Source organism: Phoca vitulina, unplaced genomic scaffold, assembly GCF_004348235.1.
Source record: "Phoca vitulina isolate PV1807 unplaced genomic scaffold, GSC_HSeal_1.0 scaffold35, whole genome shotgun sequence".
NCBI classification, from domain to species: Eukaryota; Metazoa; Chordata; class Mammalia; order Carnivora; family Phocidae; genus Phoca; species Phoca vitulina.
In genome coordinates, this window is record NW_022589738.1 from 5,180,768 (window position 1) to 5,197,419 (window position 16,652).

Below are 16,652 nucleotides of genomic sequence, written 5' to 3' on the forward strand. Positions count from 1 at the left end.
AAGAAAATTATTATTTTTTCTAGTCTCTCCATTTGGACTTGATAGGAGGCAATTGACTCTGATTTCACTAATTATAAAAATAATAACGGCTCCCTTCGTTGAGCTACTATGTGTCAGTGGTTGTATCAGAAACTAGAAAAAAGTGAATGCAAAACAACTCTTCCCATTTAGAAACTTGTATACAGTAGAAGAGTCAAACACATTAATAATTTCTTTATTTTTAAAGATTTATTTATTTATTTTAGAGAGAGAGCATGATCAGGAGGGGCAGAGGGAGAGGGAGAGAGAATCTCAAGCAGACTCCACACTGAGTGGGGAGCCTGACGCGGGGCTCGAACTCACAACCCTGAGATCTTGACCCTGAGATCGTGACCTGAGCTGAAACCAAGAGTCAGATGCTTAACCAACTATGCCACCCAGGCACCCCTAATTTCAGCACAGTGTGGAAAGTGCTATAGGTTTGCACAATCTGGGAAAGGGAATTGGGAAAGGCTTCCTAGAGAAGATATTATTCATAAAGAATTCTTAAGCATGAACATGGGTTAGCCTGGGAAGTGCAGATTAGAGGAAGAAAAATGATGAAAATACAGGTGTGAAGACATAGGACATAATACAGTGTGGCATGTACACTTATCTCAAGTAGGCCAGGTTTCTAGCACATAAAGTACAAGGAGAGGACATATCCAGAGATGAAATAAGACAGTGTCATTATCTTAAACTATATTTGACCTTTAACTCAGAAATTGAAGCTCAATCTGTGAGTTGCTAAGAAGCCTAGGTATTCTCTTGTAGCAAATCAGGAACCTGGAGTGGCATAGGCACGTGTGTGTTTCAAATAGATGTCCCTGACATAAATACAGAGCAAGTATTTTAGAAGGGCAGAAATGCATTTAGAGAGACCAGTTAGGAGGCAACTGTATGAATTTAGTGAAAGATTATGAGGATCTGACCCAGGGCAGTAGGTACAAAAAAAAAAAAAAAAAAAAAAAAAAAAAAAAGGATAGAGTAGGGAAATGTTTAGTGTGTAGAGGTGTGGGAATTTGGTGACTGAATGGAGAGAGGAAGGAGCAAGGAAGACTTCTAGTTTCTAGGTTGGGGAGATGAGTGAATGCTGGGTGCAATTACCCTACATGTGAGGAAATAAACTCTCCCAGATTTCTCAGCACGCCTATAAAAAGCTCTGGCTCCTGAGAAACTTCCCATACCATGGGAACTAGATCTGCAGTCATGTGTCTAGTTAATTTCTCTCATCCAAGAGGACCAAATGGTTAGAGCCCAGAGTAAGTTCCCAGGTTCAGCTCCAAGCTGTCAGCAAGACTGGAATGCCTATCTCTTTATGTCTTTAGAGTTTGGACAAAAAAAAAGCCCAGACCTTGATAACATTTCCAGTTTGTAAAATCTGAGGCATGTGGGGTTCTCTGGCTTCTAGAAAAGTTGGAGTTAGGACTCAGGCCCTTTATGTTTCCAAGGAGACCCTTTCAGGAGAAGGGGACCCTTTCTGGTGGAAAAGGCCTTCTTCCCCTTTACAAGAAAGGAAAACCCTTTTTCCTGGTCTCTGGCCTAGGGAATACGCAGCCAGTCATGTAGGAACATTTTCCATTGGCTCTCCTCACGTCTCCCTAGGGGTAAGACTTGGGGCAAAGGCCAGGATGGGGCGATGTGGCAATGATATTCCCTGTTAGGTAACTAAAAGAAATCTGTGTCTGATCCAGAACACCTCATGTGCACATTTAGGATAAAATTAACGAAGAAGAATATTAAAAACACAATACTAACATGAGGGGGGAATTTGTTTGGAGAACAGAGTAAGAGGATATGATATGCTCAGCTTGGATAGGTACCATTCCTTCCGGAAGGAAATAAATACCAAAGTCTGAAGTTTAGGGAGAAGAAAAGGAGATTTAGGAGCCATTTTCTCAGTTAACATCCACTGAGTGCCTATGATTATGCATAGAGACAAGGATTACAACTACCTAAGGAGATGAGACTGCTCAGGCAGTGGAGTGGGCTAAAGAGAAAATTCTGGAGAATATACAAAATTTATGGGCAGACAGAGGACGTGGATCCCATGAGAGGCCAAGAAAGAATGGAATGGACAGGTAGAAAGCTTGGGGGAAATGAGAAGTATAGAACTATGGAAGAGAGAGGAAGAAAGTGACTGAGAGCTTCCAACCATGACACACAAAGGTAAAGCAAGATGGGCACTGAGAAGTGCTCATTGGACTTGGTGAGAGCAATTTCAGTGGAGGGCAGTAGCCTCAGAAGTAGGTTTAGTTGAGGAGTGAGTGGGAGAAGGAATAAGTATTTTAGATGAACACTGTGCAACATATTTTTTTTCTGACAGGAAAAGAAGGAAGATGGGAAGGAGGACAGACTGGATTACAATGTAAAAGGAAGACATGTTCTTTTTAGGATAGGAATGGTTTGCACACAGGGTGGAAGATGGAAGCTAGCAGTAGGGTAACCGACCATCCTGGTTTGTCGGGGACTGGGGAGTGCTTCATGACTTTGAATGCTAAAACCAGGACAGTCTCATGCAAACTAGGACAGTTGGTTACCATAGCAGAGAGGAATCTATTAAAGACCTAGACGGGGGAACGTGGAGATAATTGTTGGAGTAAGGTCTGTAAAATAAGGAAACGGATCTTAAAGGTCTCATCAAATTGACAAAGTCTAAGACACTGTTTGATGATGCAGCTCCATTGTTAGAAGTGAACACCATTGTGAGGGACCACTCGTTTGCCCCTCGAGTTGTTGCCAAGGGCTCAGCACCATCACAGCTGCACAGTTCATTTCTTAAATAGGAGTCACTGAGGATTAAAACGAGTCTAAGGAAAAGACAAAGGAAGTTCTGTCATCACAAAGACATAAGCACCATTATTTTCACATCGTTGTCTGAAATTAAGAAAAGAAAGTGGATGGAAGAGAAGGTTATGCGCTCTATCTTCAGCATTTGGGAACATGTAGAGGAAATATAAGAAAGGTTAAAAACCCCAGGAAAAAGGGAGAAATAGTTGGTTCAAGACAATCAGAAGACAAAGAAAATGGTAATGTTTCTCACCATATGGAAAAAACCATAAACAGGAACACATCATTTTAAGCATGGCTAGAAGGAAAGGTCTTCCTCCATTTGTTCATTTAACAAATTTTGAGCACCTATCTGTACAAGCCACTGTTCTAGGCAAAAAGCATCAGCGGTCCTTGTAGCATGGAGTTTAAAAGAGACAGGCTTTTTAAAAAAAGAGATTTGATTTATTTATTTTTTTAGAGATAGAGGGGGGGCAGTGGGGAAAGGAACAGAGGGAGAGGGATAGCAGACTCACTCTGAGCGCAGAGCCCGATGTGGGGCTCGATCCCATGACCCTGAGATCATGACCTGAGCTGAAATCAAGAGTTGGACACTTAACCGACTGACCCCCACCCCAGGTGCCCCTAAAAGAGATAGGCTCATGTAGTAAATGCAAAAACAAAGACAACAATGGCAAAAACCAGTGAAGATTCTTCTTTAAAATAAGGGAAAATCTATTTTTCAGTATCTAAGCGACTTACAGTAACCTGCATGTTATGAGAGTTCACTGCATTTTAAGAGGAAGGAAAACGGAGACATTTTTTAAACAAAAACAAGAACATTCAATGTCAAGAGCCTTAACTCTTGGATAACTGTCTTGCCTCTCAAAGAAAGTCTGTTTGAGTGATGTTTGGGAAAATAGTCACTCCTTATACTATACTGATTTTGCCTCAGAGTTTATGCTTAATATTTTAAATTGGACAAGTTGGTTCATTCACGTGCTGATGTGAAAAAGGTATCAGATACAGAGGCCCCCTCCCATACACATACAGAATAATCTTTATGTTAGTTAGATGTCAATATTCACACGTTAAGATATTTACTTCCTGAATCTTTCAAACAGATAAAATTATTTTCTTTAAAATTCATCCTCTTCCCCACAGCTTCCTCTTCACCTTTGCAAGATAGCCAGGCCCAAGGGCCTAAAACAGTGATACGGAAGAATCAGAAGCAACTACTAAAGACTTAGAGCACCTCTGTGAAAGGAAAGTAACATTCTGCCTTAAAAATGAGAAAAAAAATAAGGCATGCTAGTTTGACATTTTTCCTCCAGCTTCTTAAGTTTCACAGACTAATTTATGTGAAGCATGCATGACAAAATTGTACTAGTGGGACATCCCAAGGTAAATCCATTTATTTTAAGGTGAAATGATCTGATAGATGGTATTCATTTATTATTTTAAAAGTTTATTTATTTAAGCAGTCTCTACACCTGACGTGGGGCTCGAACTTACAACCCTGAGATCAAGGGTCACATGCTCTACCGACTGACCCAGCCAGGTGCCCTTGATAGATAGTTATTTATATATTACGAATACTAACCAACTGGGCGACTGACTGCTGGCAAATTAGCTAATAGAAAAATATTAATTTTGAACCTATTATGTATAAGATAGGGAAGATGTAGGAACTGGATCTTTGTCCTGAAGGAGTCAATAGTTTGGTTGAATAGGTATGTTTCTGGTGATATTTTATACTGGGAATGTTTTACCAATGCAGACTGAAGTACAGATAAGCTAGGATTTACCTAAGGCCATCAGTTCATTAGTCATTTAGAATCCAAATCTTGAAATTCTTAAGCCAGGCTTCAGGTGAGTGATGGCGAAAAATGAAAGTTCCCTGAATTATCATAATTTGGAAGACACATAAGTGGCAAATCCTAATGGCCATGAAGCAAGTCAGAAACTTTAAAAACCTGAAAGTAATAGAGGAGAACTGAGTCACTGATTATTTGATTTTTTCCCCTACCTCTCCTGGTTATAGGAAAAAACTAAATAGGGGGAATATTACCTCAAATACCTATTAATCCCATGAAGAGAAGTAGTTTAGAACCACGTGTAGAGGGGATGCAGGGGGAGATACTGATGTGCTTGATGTACCTCAGAGAAGACGAGGGCAGGATGAGAGCTCTGGGCACAGGGACTGACATTTTTTTTTTTAAAGATTCATTTATTTATTTGAGAGAGGGGAGGGGCAGAAGGAGAGGGAGAGAGAGAATCCCAAGCAGACTCAGAGCTGAGTGTGGAGCCCAATGCGGGGATTGGTCCCAGGACCCTAAGATCATGACCTGAGCTGAAATCAAGAGCAGGATGCTTAACCGACTGAGCCACCCAGGAGCCCCAGGGACTGACATTTTTGAGAGAAAAGCTATACTGCTTTCACCTAGAGATACTGGTCCTATCGCTATGGATGTAGGTAGAAGCCCTTGCTTTTCAAAACACAGGTCTCTTTCAACCACAGGCAGTTTCCATGGAGCTGAATTTTATCTACATTCCCACTGAAGTGGCAAGTCTGTATTTGTGTTATTCAGACTGAAATCTCACAGAATGGCTATACGTTATTCACATGTGTCAGCAGAACTTGACAGAATCACCCTCTGAGGCAGACTAAAGTGGTTAAGGGAGGGCTGTGGTAGCTGACTTGAAGTTCAAGTCGGGGCTGGGCCAAAGCTTGGCTGGGTGATCTAGAACCAGTCATAAGATCTTCCTGAGCCCTAGTGTCCTCATTTGTTAAAATGTGGGGGTTTGCTAAACACCTTATTGAAGTTCTAACATCTAGTTTGAATATTCTTTTTTTAAAAATATTATTTATTTGAGTGGGGGAGGGGCAGAGGGAGAGAGAATCTTAAGTAGACTCTGCACTGCGTGCTGAGTCCCATGTGGGGCTCAATCTCATGACCTCTAGATCACAACCCTGAGATCACAATCTGAGCTGAAACCGAGAGTCGGACACTTAACCGACTGTGCCACCCAGGCGTCCCAGTTTGAATATTCTATAATCAACATGTTTAGGTCGTTTAGGTCATTAATTGGCCAGGAGCCTGTTACATGGTGGCATTTGGAGATAGTCTCTTCTAGGCACCGTTACTAATGATAAAAATTATAGCAACAGCTTGGCACATAGTGGATAACAAATACTGTTGAATACATTAGAGAACACCCAGTTAAAAAACCAGAGTGTGTTATATGGAGGCCAGTTTGATTTAGATGCAGAACATGCTTGAGGGTGAAAGCCTGGGCTCATGAATTATTAGAGAAGAAGTTAAACGCTGTCGACTGGGAAAAATTGAGAGCTCTTATTTTGGGCCTATTCTTACATGCCAGATCCAAAGCTGAGTGTAACCTTTGAGTTACTTGAGTGGATTTTCCTCAAGAGGAGGCCCTATTAGCTCTGCCTTCTTAATCGTAGTGATTTCTTTCCTGGAGGAGATGTTCATGCACACATGTTCAGAAGTTCCATAGTTTGAACTGCTGGTTGGGGCTTTTCCTCTAGTCTGAAGCATTAGCTAAGAGATGAGAGAACACTAGACAGACCCTAAAATTTAAAGTGATCCCAATGGTGCCATCCACTCAACAAATGGTTCCCGAGTAGGCACTGTCATATCTACAAATTGATCAGTGTTTTAGCTTTGTCATCCTATATTATCATGCTAGTTTCCATATTATTTCTACTTTTTTATATGCCTTTTATATTGTTTTTATTTCTGATAAGAAAGTTGAACACATTCTGCCACCTTACTGACATTCCTCCCTTAAGGAGCCACCATATTTATTGAGTCTCAAACACATCACTAATCTTTTATTTACTGAATGAATAGGGACCATCAATGCCCAGTGAACTCGAAACCAAGATCTTGGAAAAGGGCGAGATCCAGAAATGTGGTTAACTGGAGTCGCAGGAATTTTGCCTCTAAGAATCTAAGGCAAGTTCACAGGGATTCATGGAAGAAAGAAATTTGAAAGAACAGAACAACAACAACAACAACAAACAGACAAAAGATTCCCTTAATAATCATTTGAAATAGCTTGCATTAGAGAAGTTATGCAAATGTAGCATATGGGATATAAAGAAAAGGTCAAATCATCTTGATTTTTTTTTTTTTATTGTGCTAATAGCACTTAACATGAGATCCATCTTCTTAAGAGAGTTCTAAGTGCACAATACAGGAGTGTTCACTCTAGGCCCTAGGCTCTACAGCGGATCTCTAGAATGACTCCTCCTGCACAACTGAAACTTCAGTTCCCATTTCATCCTCTCCTCAGCCTCTCACAACCACCCTTCCGCTCTTCACTTCTAAGAGTTTGACTACATCATCATCCATTTCCAGTCCACTTAAAAGTGAAGACATGGGATCGCTGTATCAGATACATCTAGCTATTGTTTCAGAGAGTCAACAACATGAACAACAGCAATTCACAAGTGAGACTGAATCAATTTCAAGCAAAGGTGAAAAATAAATGGACATATTTCAAGCCTGAAATTGTTTTTTAAAAATCTAATTGTATTCAATGAAAAAAACATTTTTGAGTGTTTGGGGGGAAAACGCTTGCTGAGATTTACTTTTTTGGAAGTCCTTTAAGCTAAAAGTTGTGTTCTCTGAGATCAAGGGCATGGGCTAGAACAGAGTCCAGCCTGCTTGCAGATCTGTGATACTATGGAGGAATAGTTTAGTGCCCACGCAGCATCTTGAACAGCTGTTTGACTCTTCAATCGTAGGCCTGGGCTGCTTCCAACAACCACTGGGGAAGTCACTTCCTACTGACAATAATGTTGTTAAATTCTGAGCTGACCTTGAGAAATCACTGGTGAACACTCAATCTATTCCCATGGTCACTTAGAGAACTAGGTCTTAGGTCATTGAACCTAAACCCTAAATTCTGGAAATTCCTTCTGAAGCAACAGTACTGATGAATGGATTATTAGGAGACCCTGTGACAAATTAATTTATATCCATTCTCAAGAGGCTCAGCCAAAATCTGAGATTGTCAAGTGTAAGTGGTGAATAATTGCTGAATCATACCACTTGTCTCTGTTTATCAATATAATCCCAAAGTGGAACTCTTGTTTTGCTCCATGTACACACCCTCATCCATGATCATTTCAAAGTCTTTCCCATCTCCATAAATGGTATCATCGCTCAAATCAGAGACTTCAGAGTCATCCTTGACTCTTCACTTTCCCTCACATTCCACATCCCATCTATCATAAGTTCTATCAGCTCTACCTTCAAAACAGATCTTGGGTCAAATAATTTTTCACAATGTCTATCATTTCCACGCTAGGCCAAGTCATCATCATCTCCTTCCTAAATGACTTCAACACCCTCCCAACTTTCTCCCTGCTTTCAGTTTTTCTCCTCCTACTGTCAATTGTCCATAGAGCAGAGAGAGTCAATTTTAGGACACACAAAATCAGATCACACCATCCCTGCTTATGGTCCTCCAGGGGTGTCTCGTCATGCACAAAATAAAATCAACTCCAAACTGTGGCAGATAACACCAATTATTATCTGACCTTTGCCACTCTCTACAATGTATCATTAGCCCATCTAGTTATTCCTTGAGCACACCAAACCTGTTCTTGCATCTGGGTTTTTGCATTTGCTGCTCCCTCTGCCTAAAATATTCTTCACTCAAGGTCTTTGTGTGGCTCACTCACTTAGACCTTTGCACAAATGAATACAACCTCCTCGGGTAGGCCACTACCTCTCATTCCTTCTCTATTCCTGTTTTGTTTATTTTCTCTTTATAGCACTGACTTGATAGGAGTTTATATGCTAATTTATTGGTTTACTTCATATTTCGCTCAGGGAAATCTGAAGGTCTGTGTGGGCAGAGTCTCATTTTGTTCCCTTCTGTATCCTCAGCCCCAGCATAACGGCAGGCCCTCAATAAATAATCGCTGAAAGAATCAATACATTCTAGGAATCTGAGTTATGGCACAGATTTTCCTAAAATAATATTTGGGGAAAAGGAAGAACACAGAAAATGATCAGAGGGCTTCATCTGAAATTAAATGAATGTGTAAAAGTGCCCTGTAATGGCAAAGTCCTATACAAATATTATTTGAAGAGTGTTTTTCAAGATATCAATGTTTTGATGTGGTTAGAAAGAAGACTTTGGTGGGGAAGTTAATTTGTAAATTATTCACATTTTATTTTATTATCCTCATTAAAGAAAAGTGGCAAATCCTAGATGGCTCTGTTCTCAAGTTTTGATGATATAGCTAGTTTTCAGAAGACTCCCTCAAATGCCTAGAAATGTAGTTCTAAAAATAATTTTAAAATCTTTTCTATTCAGCATTCCTAAATATGACTGCATAAAATATGAAATTTTCACAAAAGTAGCTTACTCCATTAGGAATGAAGAATAGATCAAAAAGATGTCTATTTCCAAAGTAATATTCAGATTTCTAATTTTTTCTTGATTTAGCTGAATGTTTTGTTTTTAGGAAATTTGTTCTTTTTATTTAAATTGTGAAATTTATTAGTGAAAAGTTACTTTTGAGATGTTTAATTATCTTAACATCTGTAAGCTCCATAACCATGTTCTCCTCATCCCCACCTGATACCGTTAAATTTTATTATCTGGGTTTTTTCTTTATCAGTCTTTCTATGAGCTTGTTGCTTTTCTTAACCTCTTTAAAGAATAAACTTTTGGCTTTGTTGAGAAAAAAAAAGGATGTCTATTTGTCTATTTCCTCCAACATAGTGAAGCAGACAGCATAGAGTAAATATAACTAACAGTGAATTTGTAGGCGAACCAAACTTGTTTAGAAACTCTAAGAGGCCGGGTCATCGAATGTTGGAATGAATTACCCTATCACAAACTTTTTTCTTGTTTTCCAGAGGTGCTAGAGAACAAGGCATTTCTTTTTTCTTTTTTCTTTTTTTTTTAAACACAGAGCTGACTTGAATCTTAATATTCACAAACGGCACCCAAAGACATATTCTATTTCTGTGGAAAGAAAACACAGGGAACTCATCAAGCTGACACACATACTAAAATATACCCAAAGGAAGCAGGCCAGCATTGATAACAGAATTAGCGTAAATAAATGTATAATCAACAGCGTGATTCTAGGATAATTTTATTGAATTTCCAAACCTCTCCCTCACTTTGTGGTGACTTCTGAGGAAATCGAACATGCATAATATACGACCTGACAAATGAACAAGTAAACTACTTTATTCAAGCCTTTTCATTTGTCAACAGCCTCCATGCAATAATGGCTTTCTGTCCACTGTTTTAATAATGTATGTATTGATTACTTCCATCTCAATCTTAACCAGAAAATCTCAGGAAGCTTTGAAGGTGTCCTTAACAGTCTCAAGGGAAGGAATTACAGAGATTTTTAAATTGAAAGATGAAAGCCTAATGACAAACAATTTCATTAGTACAAATGCAAACAAAAAGTCATTACCTACAGTGTTCTTATAATCAAGACCTAATCTCCATTTGGATTTGGGGTCAGACGAAGGGAGTTAAATAAGCTCATGGTTTATTGCAGTTCTCCTTAGAAATTTCCCACTATGATTTGCTCCTTTAAAACTCTCTCTAGGTTAATCACAGAAGTAGACAAGTAATAAATATCACTTTAGTGACTGCTCAAGTAAAACAAAGGAAGTCAGTTTTAAAAATATATCTGGACCAGAATAATACACACTAATTGAAAATGAGTCAGTCTAGTGAGGCAAGTAATGAGGAACCGTAAAAGGCAGGATAATGTATTCCAAAGATATAAAAATTGGTCAGTTTGTATTTGCTAAGGCATATTTGAGCTTTAATTATTTATAACACTTCACCGCATATGGAGCATTATTTTATTAATCAGGCTTGAGAGCCATTCCACTTGGAGCTGTTATGTTGCCCAGCTGGTTTGGGGAACAAAGATCCACCCCCATGGGTGTGAAAATTGCTTGGGGAGTGAGCCTGTAGTCCCTCCCTGCCTGGGTGGACTGTTTTGGAATTTTACCTAAAAGAAAACCATACACCCCTCCATCACAGTGATTGAGAATAATGATTTTTTTTTGCTTTAAGAGTACAAGACATAATGATATTTTGCTATAAAATGTTACCATTAATCTGCAATGATATCCAAAGAAAATATAAATTATAAACATCCTGATTTATAGAAAAGAAAAGTGAAAAATATTTTTCTATAGTTTCCACTTCTGACAGTCTAATGGGTTTTGGATTCCCGCAAAAACCAACAACCAGGGACATTAATAATTTACAACAGACAGTGAGCAGGGGATTTGAAAAAAAAAATGACACACCAAATACACGGGGAGTAAGTTTATGATAAAAAGTGACCCATCTTGATATTAAACATTCTATATCAACAGTATTTGAATCCAGAAACCCACAAAGTGCAAGACAATTTATAAACCTAGGAATGTGGCAATGTAAAACAAGTCTACAAATACAAAATCTGTCAAAGACTAGATCTTGACAGAGTTTTGCCCTGATTATATTTCCTTTCTTTCTTCCTACGGAAGTTCAGAAGATCAGATAAAGAGACCCAGTTTCAAGGATTTTCCTTTGTTCTTCTTGCCAACAGGCACCAAGAGCATTACTAACTAGACAGGCATTCCACTGCAACTCTAAAAGAGCTACTGTATAAATGTGACAAAACTCTGAGTAAACAGGGTGCTAAATTGTTCTCTCATCAACACTTCGGAGTGATGATGTTCTCTGAGGGAGGAAGAGTGTTTTGTGACAAGAATTTTTCTTAAGGATGCAAAGAGAAGCTCGTGAAAACATTGGGCCAGACCACAAGTAAAAACAGTGGGCATCCTGAGGGTTGCTGGAGTGGTGGGGGGTGGGAGGGAGGGGGTGGCTGGGTGATAGACATTGGGGAGGGTATGTGCTATGGTGAGCGCTGTGAATTGTGTAAGACTGTTGAATCATAGACCTGTACCTCTGAAACAGATAATACATTATATGTTAAAAAAAAAAAAAAAAAAAGAAGAAGATAGCAGGAGGGGAAAAATGAAGGGGGGGAAATCGGAGGGGGAGATGAACCATGAGAGACTATGGACTCTGAGAAACAAACTGAGGGTTCTAGAGGGGAGGGGGTGGGGGGATGGGTTAGCCTGGTGATGGGTATTAAAGAGGGCACGTACTGAAAGGAGCACTGGGTGTTATACGCAAACTATGAATCATGGAACACTACATCAAAAACTAATGATGTAATGTATGGTGATTAACTAACATAATAAAAAAAACCCAAAAACCAAAAAACCAAAAAACAAACAAACAAAAAAAACAGTGGGCATCAAAACAGCTCTCCCTGGTACACATGGACACTGAGTTGGGAATCAACAGAAAAATCCTGCAGTGAGGAAGGAACTTCCCTCTTTCTTCTTTCTTTCCCTGCCCTTGGTCTCAGTAAACTAGGGAAGAATGAACAAGGTTAAGATCAGATCACTGATTAATTTTCTGCCTTCCTCCTTCCCCTTCTTCCTTAATTCCTTTGTTTCTTTACCTATTTAGTGTCCACCCCGTACTAGGTACCTTATAAAGTGCTGGGTATAAAAATGACAACCCTCTCCCCAAAAGAAGCCTTCTTGGAGCACATGGTTTAGCGAAGATGATTGACATGAATCAAAGATTTACACATATACATGATGACAAAGAATGTTAAGCTGCAGAAGGAAAAGTAGACTGTGTATAAGAGCATGTAGAGGAAGATAGGGTCAAATATGGACAGCAGGGAAAAGCTTCCTTGATGTCTGAGCCAAGATGTAAAAGACTATCAGATGTTAGCCAGGAAATTATGAAGGGGTGTATGTAGGTGGAAGGGGCTTCAGACAGAGGACCAGCATGTTCCAAGCACCAAATGAGAAGAACACAGAAAACTGCAGAAACCAAAAGAAGGAGGCATGGCTAGTGGCCAGAGGGCAAGAAGAAGAGTGGTGAGAAAAGAGAAGGTTGGGGCCCTTGCTGAGGAGTTTGGTCTTTTCTCTACAGAATGGAGAAGCCACTTCAGAGTGCTAAGATAAGGACTGACATAATTCAATGTATGTTTTTACATAAATTACTCTGGCTGAAATGTAGACGGCACTGTAGGGTGGCAAGAGTAGACACAGAAAGGTTAGGATAAATGGTCTTCTGTAACTATGGTGACAACTGCAGTAGACAGAGTCAGGAACTGTTCCAGAGGCAAACTGACCCAGTGATGTATTGGGCTCATCAAGGGAAGGCTTGGTTTGTCATCCTGAAAAGGTGACTATACTGGTCTGCTCCATCGTTGTTTGGACAGGGGACAGTATTTAGTTAGATCTTCCAAGCTTTGGGGTTTTGCAGATGGCAGCCACAAAAAGATAATAAAGCACAGGATCTTAGGGTCTTGGGAAAGAGTTATTAAAATGTTTTATGATTGAATCTAAGTTGGATTTGGAGGGAGGCGAAGATAGAGGAGCAGTGGAACTAACATATAGAACACAGAGTCAAAGAAGGGTAGTCAAAGTCCTGAGAAGTCAAAGAAGGGTAACAAGTACATGGGTATCTGAACAAGCCCACTAGCCAAGTGGGGCTTAATTCATTTCAATCTGGTGCATGTGACCCGTAACTCTAGCATCACCATCTCCCAAAATCATGTTACCGGTCATGGGATTCCTGCGTAAAAGGACTGAGAATAAGTCCTAACATTTTACCACTGCTAGCAAGTAACAAAAGCCAAAAACCAGGGATACTGAGGGACTATTTACGACAAGATGCTGGCTAATAGGGACTGTGAAAATTATTTGGACCGAATTCCTCATCTTCACAGCTGAAGAACAAAGTATCAATCACAATCTAACTTATGGAGGAATGTGACTAGTCTCTCCTGACTTCCAGTGCACTTGTTCAATGATTCATCTTTGGTTTCTAGAATTAGACTAAAATTACACCTTTTGTAGAAATTCTGTCTCATTTCTTTGTATCATATAATGCATTCTATTTAAAGTGCCCTTCTGTCTCAATGAATGCTCTTCTACACATACACCAGAGTGTTTTGACTATTTATTCAAAGTTAGAACGTTTAAAAAATGTCACTATTATATTCCACCTTACCACAGAGCTAATTTAATGTTCCGATTTTATGAAGGGGAATGGCTAAAGAAGAAACTGTCAGTTTCCTTGGCAATTTTTTTCAGAGACTCCTAGATCTTCCCTCATGTTCTCTTCCCTTTGAGTAATCTTCTATATCCTCTTCTCTGGAATAATATAAACCCTTGACTTCTCTTCAAGATGCCACCTTTGGCTGTGTCTCCACAGAGATCTTTCTTTAAGTGTTGAACATATAAAAGTGTTACCATTTTACCAAACTTTTGTAGTTTGTTAGTCATTTCCTTGGTTTGCTATTGATTTCTGTTCTTGTGCCTTTTATTCTCATTTCAAAAACACTTATCAGTATCCAATGTATGCCAGACACTTTGCTAGGTACTAGGGTCTTGGAGGTGAGCAAGACCAAATCTCTGACTTCCCCACTCAGAGCCTAATAGAGAAAACAGAAATATAAGAAAGAGCGAGCGAGCGAGCGAGACACAATTGATCACTGTTAGAGGATGCTAGTGAACAACTTGTTATCTGAAGGCTGGGGAAGTATCCTGCCTATTATATACGAACTGTATACTTGGCCCCCAAATAGGGGATGAATGACTTTTTTTTTTTTTTTCTCACAGAAGTACTATGGCTAATAAATGAAGATGAAATGATAGAAATAGGCAATGATCACATTGCAACCCCTAGTCATTGATCATGAACAGCTGCCAAAATCACACATGCAAAAGAGAAAACAAGACATGATACACCTCCTGATGATGGAAGAATACACAACCATCTATGAAGCAGTCTTACCAAAAAAGTCAAACCCAAATATGATCACACCTGTTGAACTGTACTGTTCAATATGGCAGCCAGGAGGCACATTGTGCTACCGTGTGCTTGAAATGTGGCCAGTCTGAATTGAGCTGCGCTGTAACCGTACCTTTTTACAGCGTCTGTTGAAATGACAATAGATATTATGGTCCGATAGTTCCCTAAGATGTAATCATTAGAGCAAACTGGATGAAACATACAGGGAAACTGTACGATTTTTGCAACTCACTGTGCCTCTGTAATTATTTTAAAATAAAAGTCTTTACAAAATGTATTTAAGAGACAAATTAACCAAATGCAACATGAGAACCTTATTTCAATTCTTATTTAAACAAAAAAAATGTTAAAACATTTAAGACATGTATGTTAAAAGTGCTGAGATATTTGTTAGAATAAAATTATTGACATTTAAAAAGCACTATAGTAACCATGTGGTCACTTTGAAAAAGTGGATCTTTATCTTTTGAGATACTTTCTCAATTATTTGTGAATTAAATGATCCATGCCTGATATTTATTTCAAAGTAATAGAGGACCGGTAGAGGTCTAGGAGAAGTAAGATTGGCCATGAGCTGGTAATTGTTGAAGTCTTGATGGGTACATGGCCGTTTACTATAGGATTCTGTCCGATTTGGTGTATGTTTTATATTTACCATAATAAAATGTCTTTAAAAATCATTAAAAGAGAAGGGTGACTTCTTAGAGGATATTATTAATGCGGATGCTTTTGACATTTAAAATAACAATGGCTTGGGGGCACCTGGGTGGCTCAGTCATTAAGCATCTGCCTTCAGCTCCGGTCATGATCTCAGGGTCCTGGGATGGAGCCCCGCATCGGGCTCCCGGCTCAGCGGGGAGCCTGCTTCTCCCTCTCCCACTCCCCCACTCATGTTCACTCTCTTGCTGTCTCTCTGTCAAATAAATAAGTAAATAAATCTTAAAAAAAATAAAATAACAATGGCTTGGGTTATTTATATATGACCCCTGGACTAGTAGAGTGAAGATTTCTAGTCAACTTAATTTCAATCAAAACACATTTCAAAACCGTCACTAAAAAATTTGCTCTGTGCAAAGCACTAGTCTTAAAAATGTCCTACCCTGTGCACATCATTCTGCTTCTGAACTGCTGGAAAGTCGCCTCCGATGGGTGCCTGCCGGCTTAACTCATCATCTTTCAGCTGGAGCCATACCAGAAGTTCCTGAAGAGAAAGGTGCAGACGCTTCCACTGGTCAGAACTGGCTTCCAAATGAGACCTGAAAAGCAGCACGAGCAAACTAGGTCAAAATATCTAGAAGGGTGATTAATGAGTCTACCAATCCCACTGAAGGTACGTTGGTTTGGTTCGTTCCACAGTAGACAGACCTATCGTGAACCGTCTAGCAGTCCTCGGTAAAACTGTAGCTGTCTGCTCTTGCGAGCCATATAATGGGGGCGGGGGCGTTTTGATGGCAGTTTTGAGGGTAGACAGTGTTTAGCCATATGTGTGTTTCCTCATGCAGAATTGTGAGACTTTTGGCATGAAACATACACTGGAATGGATTGCTTTTCCACAGTGTTGCAGTCAACGATTCTTAATGTTTCTGGTAGAAAAAAATGGCTCCCGGTGACTAATATAAACCACTCAGTTTTCAAGTGACTCATGCTAGTACTGGAATTCTTCCTGCTTTGAGAAATGGAAAGGTCTCCCCCCACATTTTGACTTTTCCATTTCTGCACTCTGGGCAGCCTCTTCCATTGACTCCTTCCATCTGGCATCTGTTCCTTTCTGCTCTTCTTCCCATATGCTTCTCCTTTTCCTCCACCCTTCTTTATTCGTGTGCACCTGGGATTTGTTTTCACCAAGTCCCAACATTTTCCGCTTTGTTCCCTTTGTGTAAAATGCACCGAGACAACAACTCACGTGGAAAAGTAAAATCAGACATTTGCCTGAAAGCTTC

At 39.5% G+C, this 16,652-nt stretch overlaps 1 protein-coding gene across 13 annotated transcripts in view; it reads right to left on the reverse strand.

The window, feature by feature from the left end:
• DMD (dystrophin) overlaps positions 1 to 16,652 on the reverse strand; it is a 2,446,616-nt gene that overhangs the window by 335,367 nt on the left and 2,094,597 nt on the right. For all 13 annotated transcript variants that reach the window (XM_032426633.1, XM_032426634.1, XM_032426635.1 and 10 more), the window contains one exon: positions 15,812 to 15,968. In XM_032426633.1, coding sequence (XP_032282524.1) covers positions 15,812 to 15,968 — 157 coding nt within the window. The remainder of the gene's footprint in view (positions 1 to 15,811; positions 15,969 to 16,652) is intronic.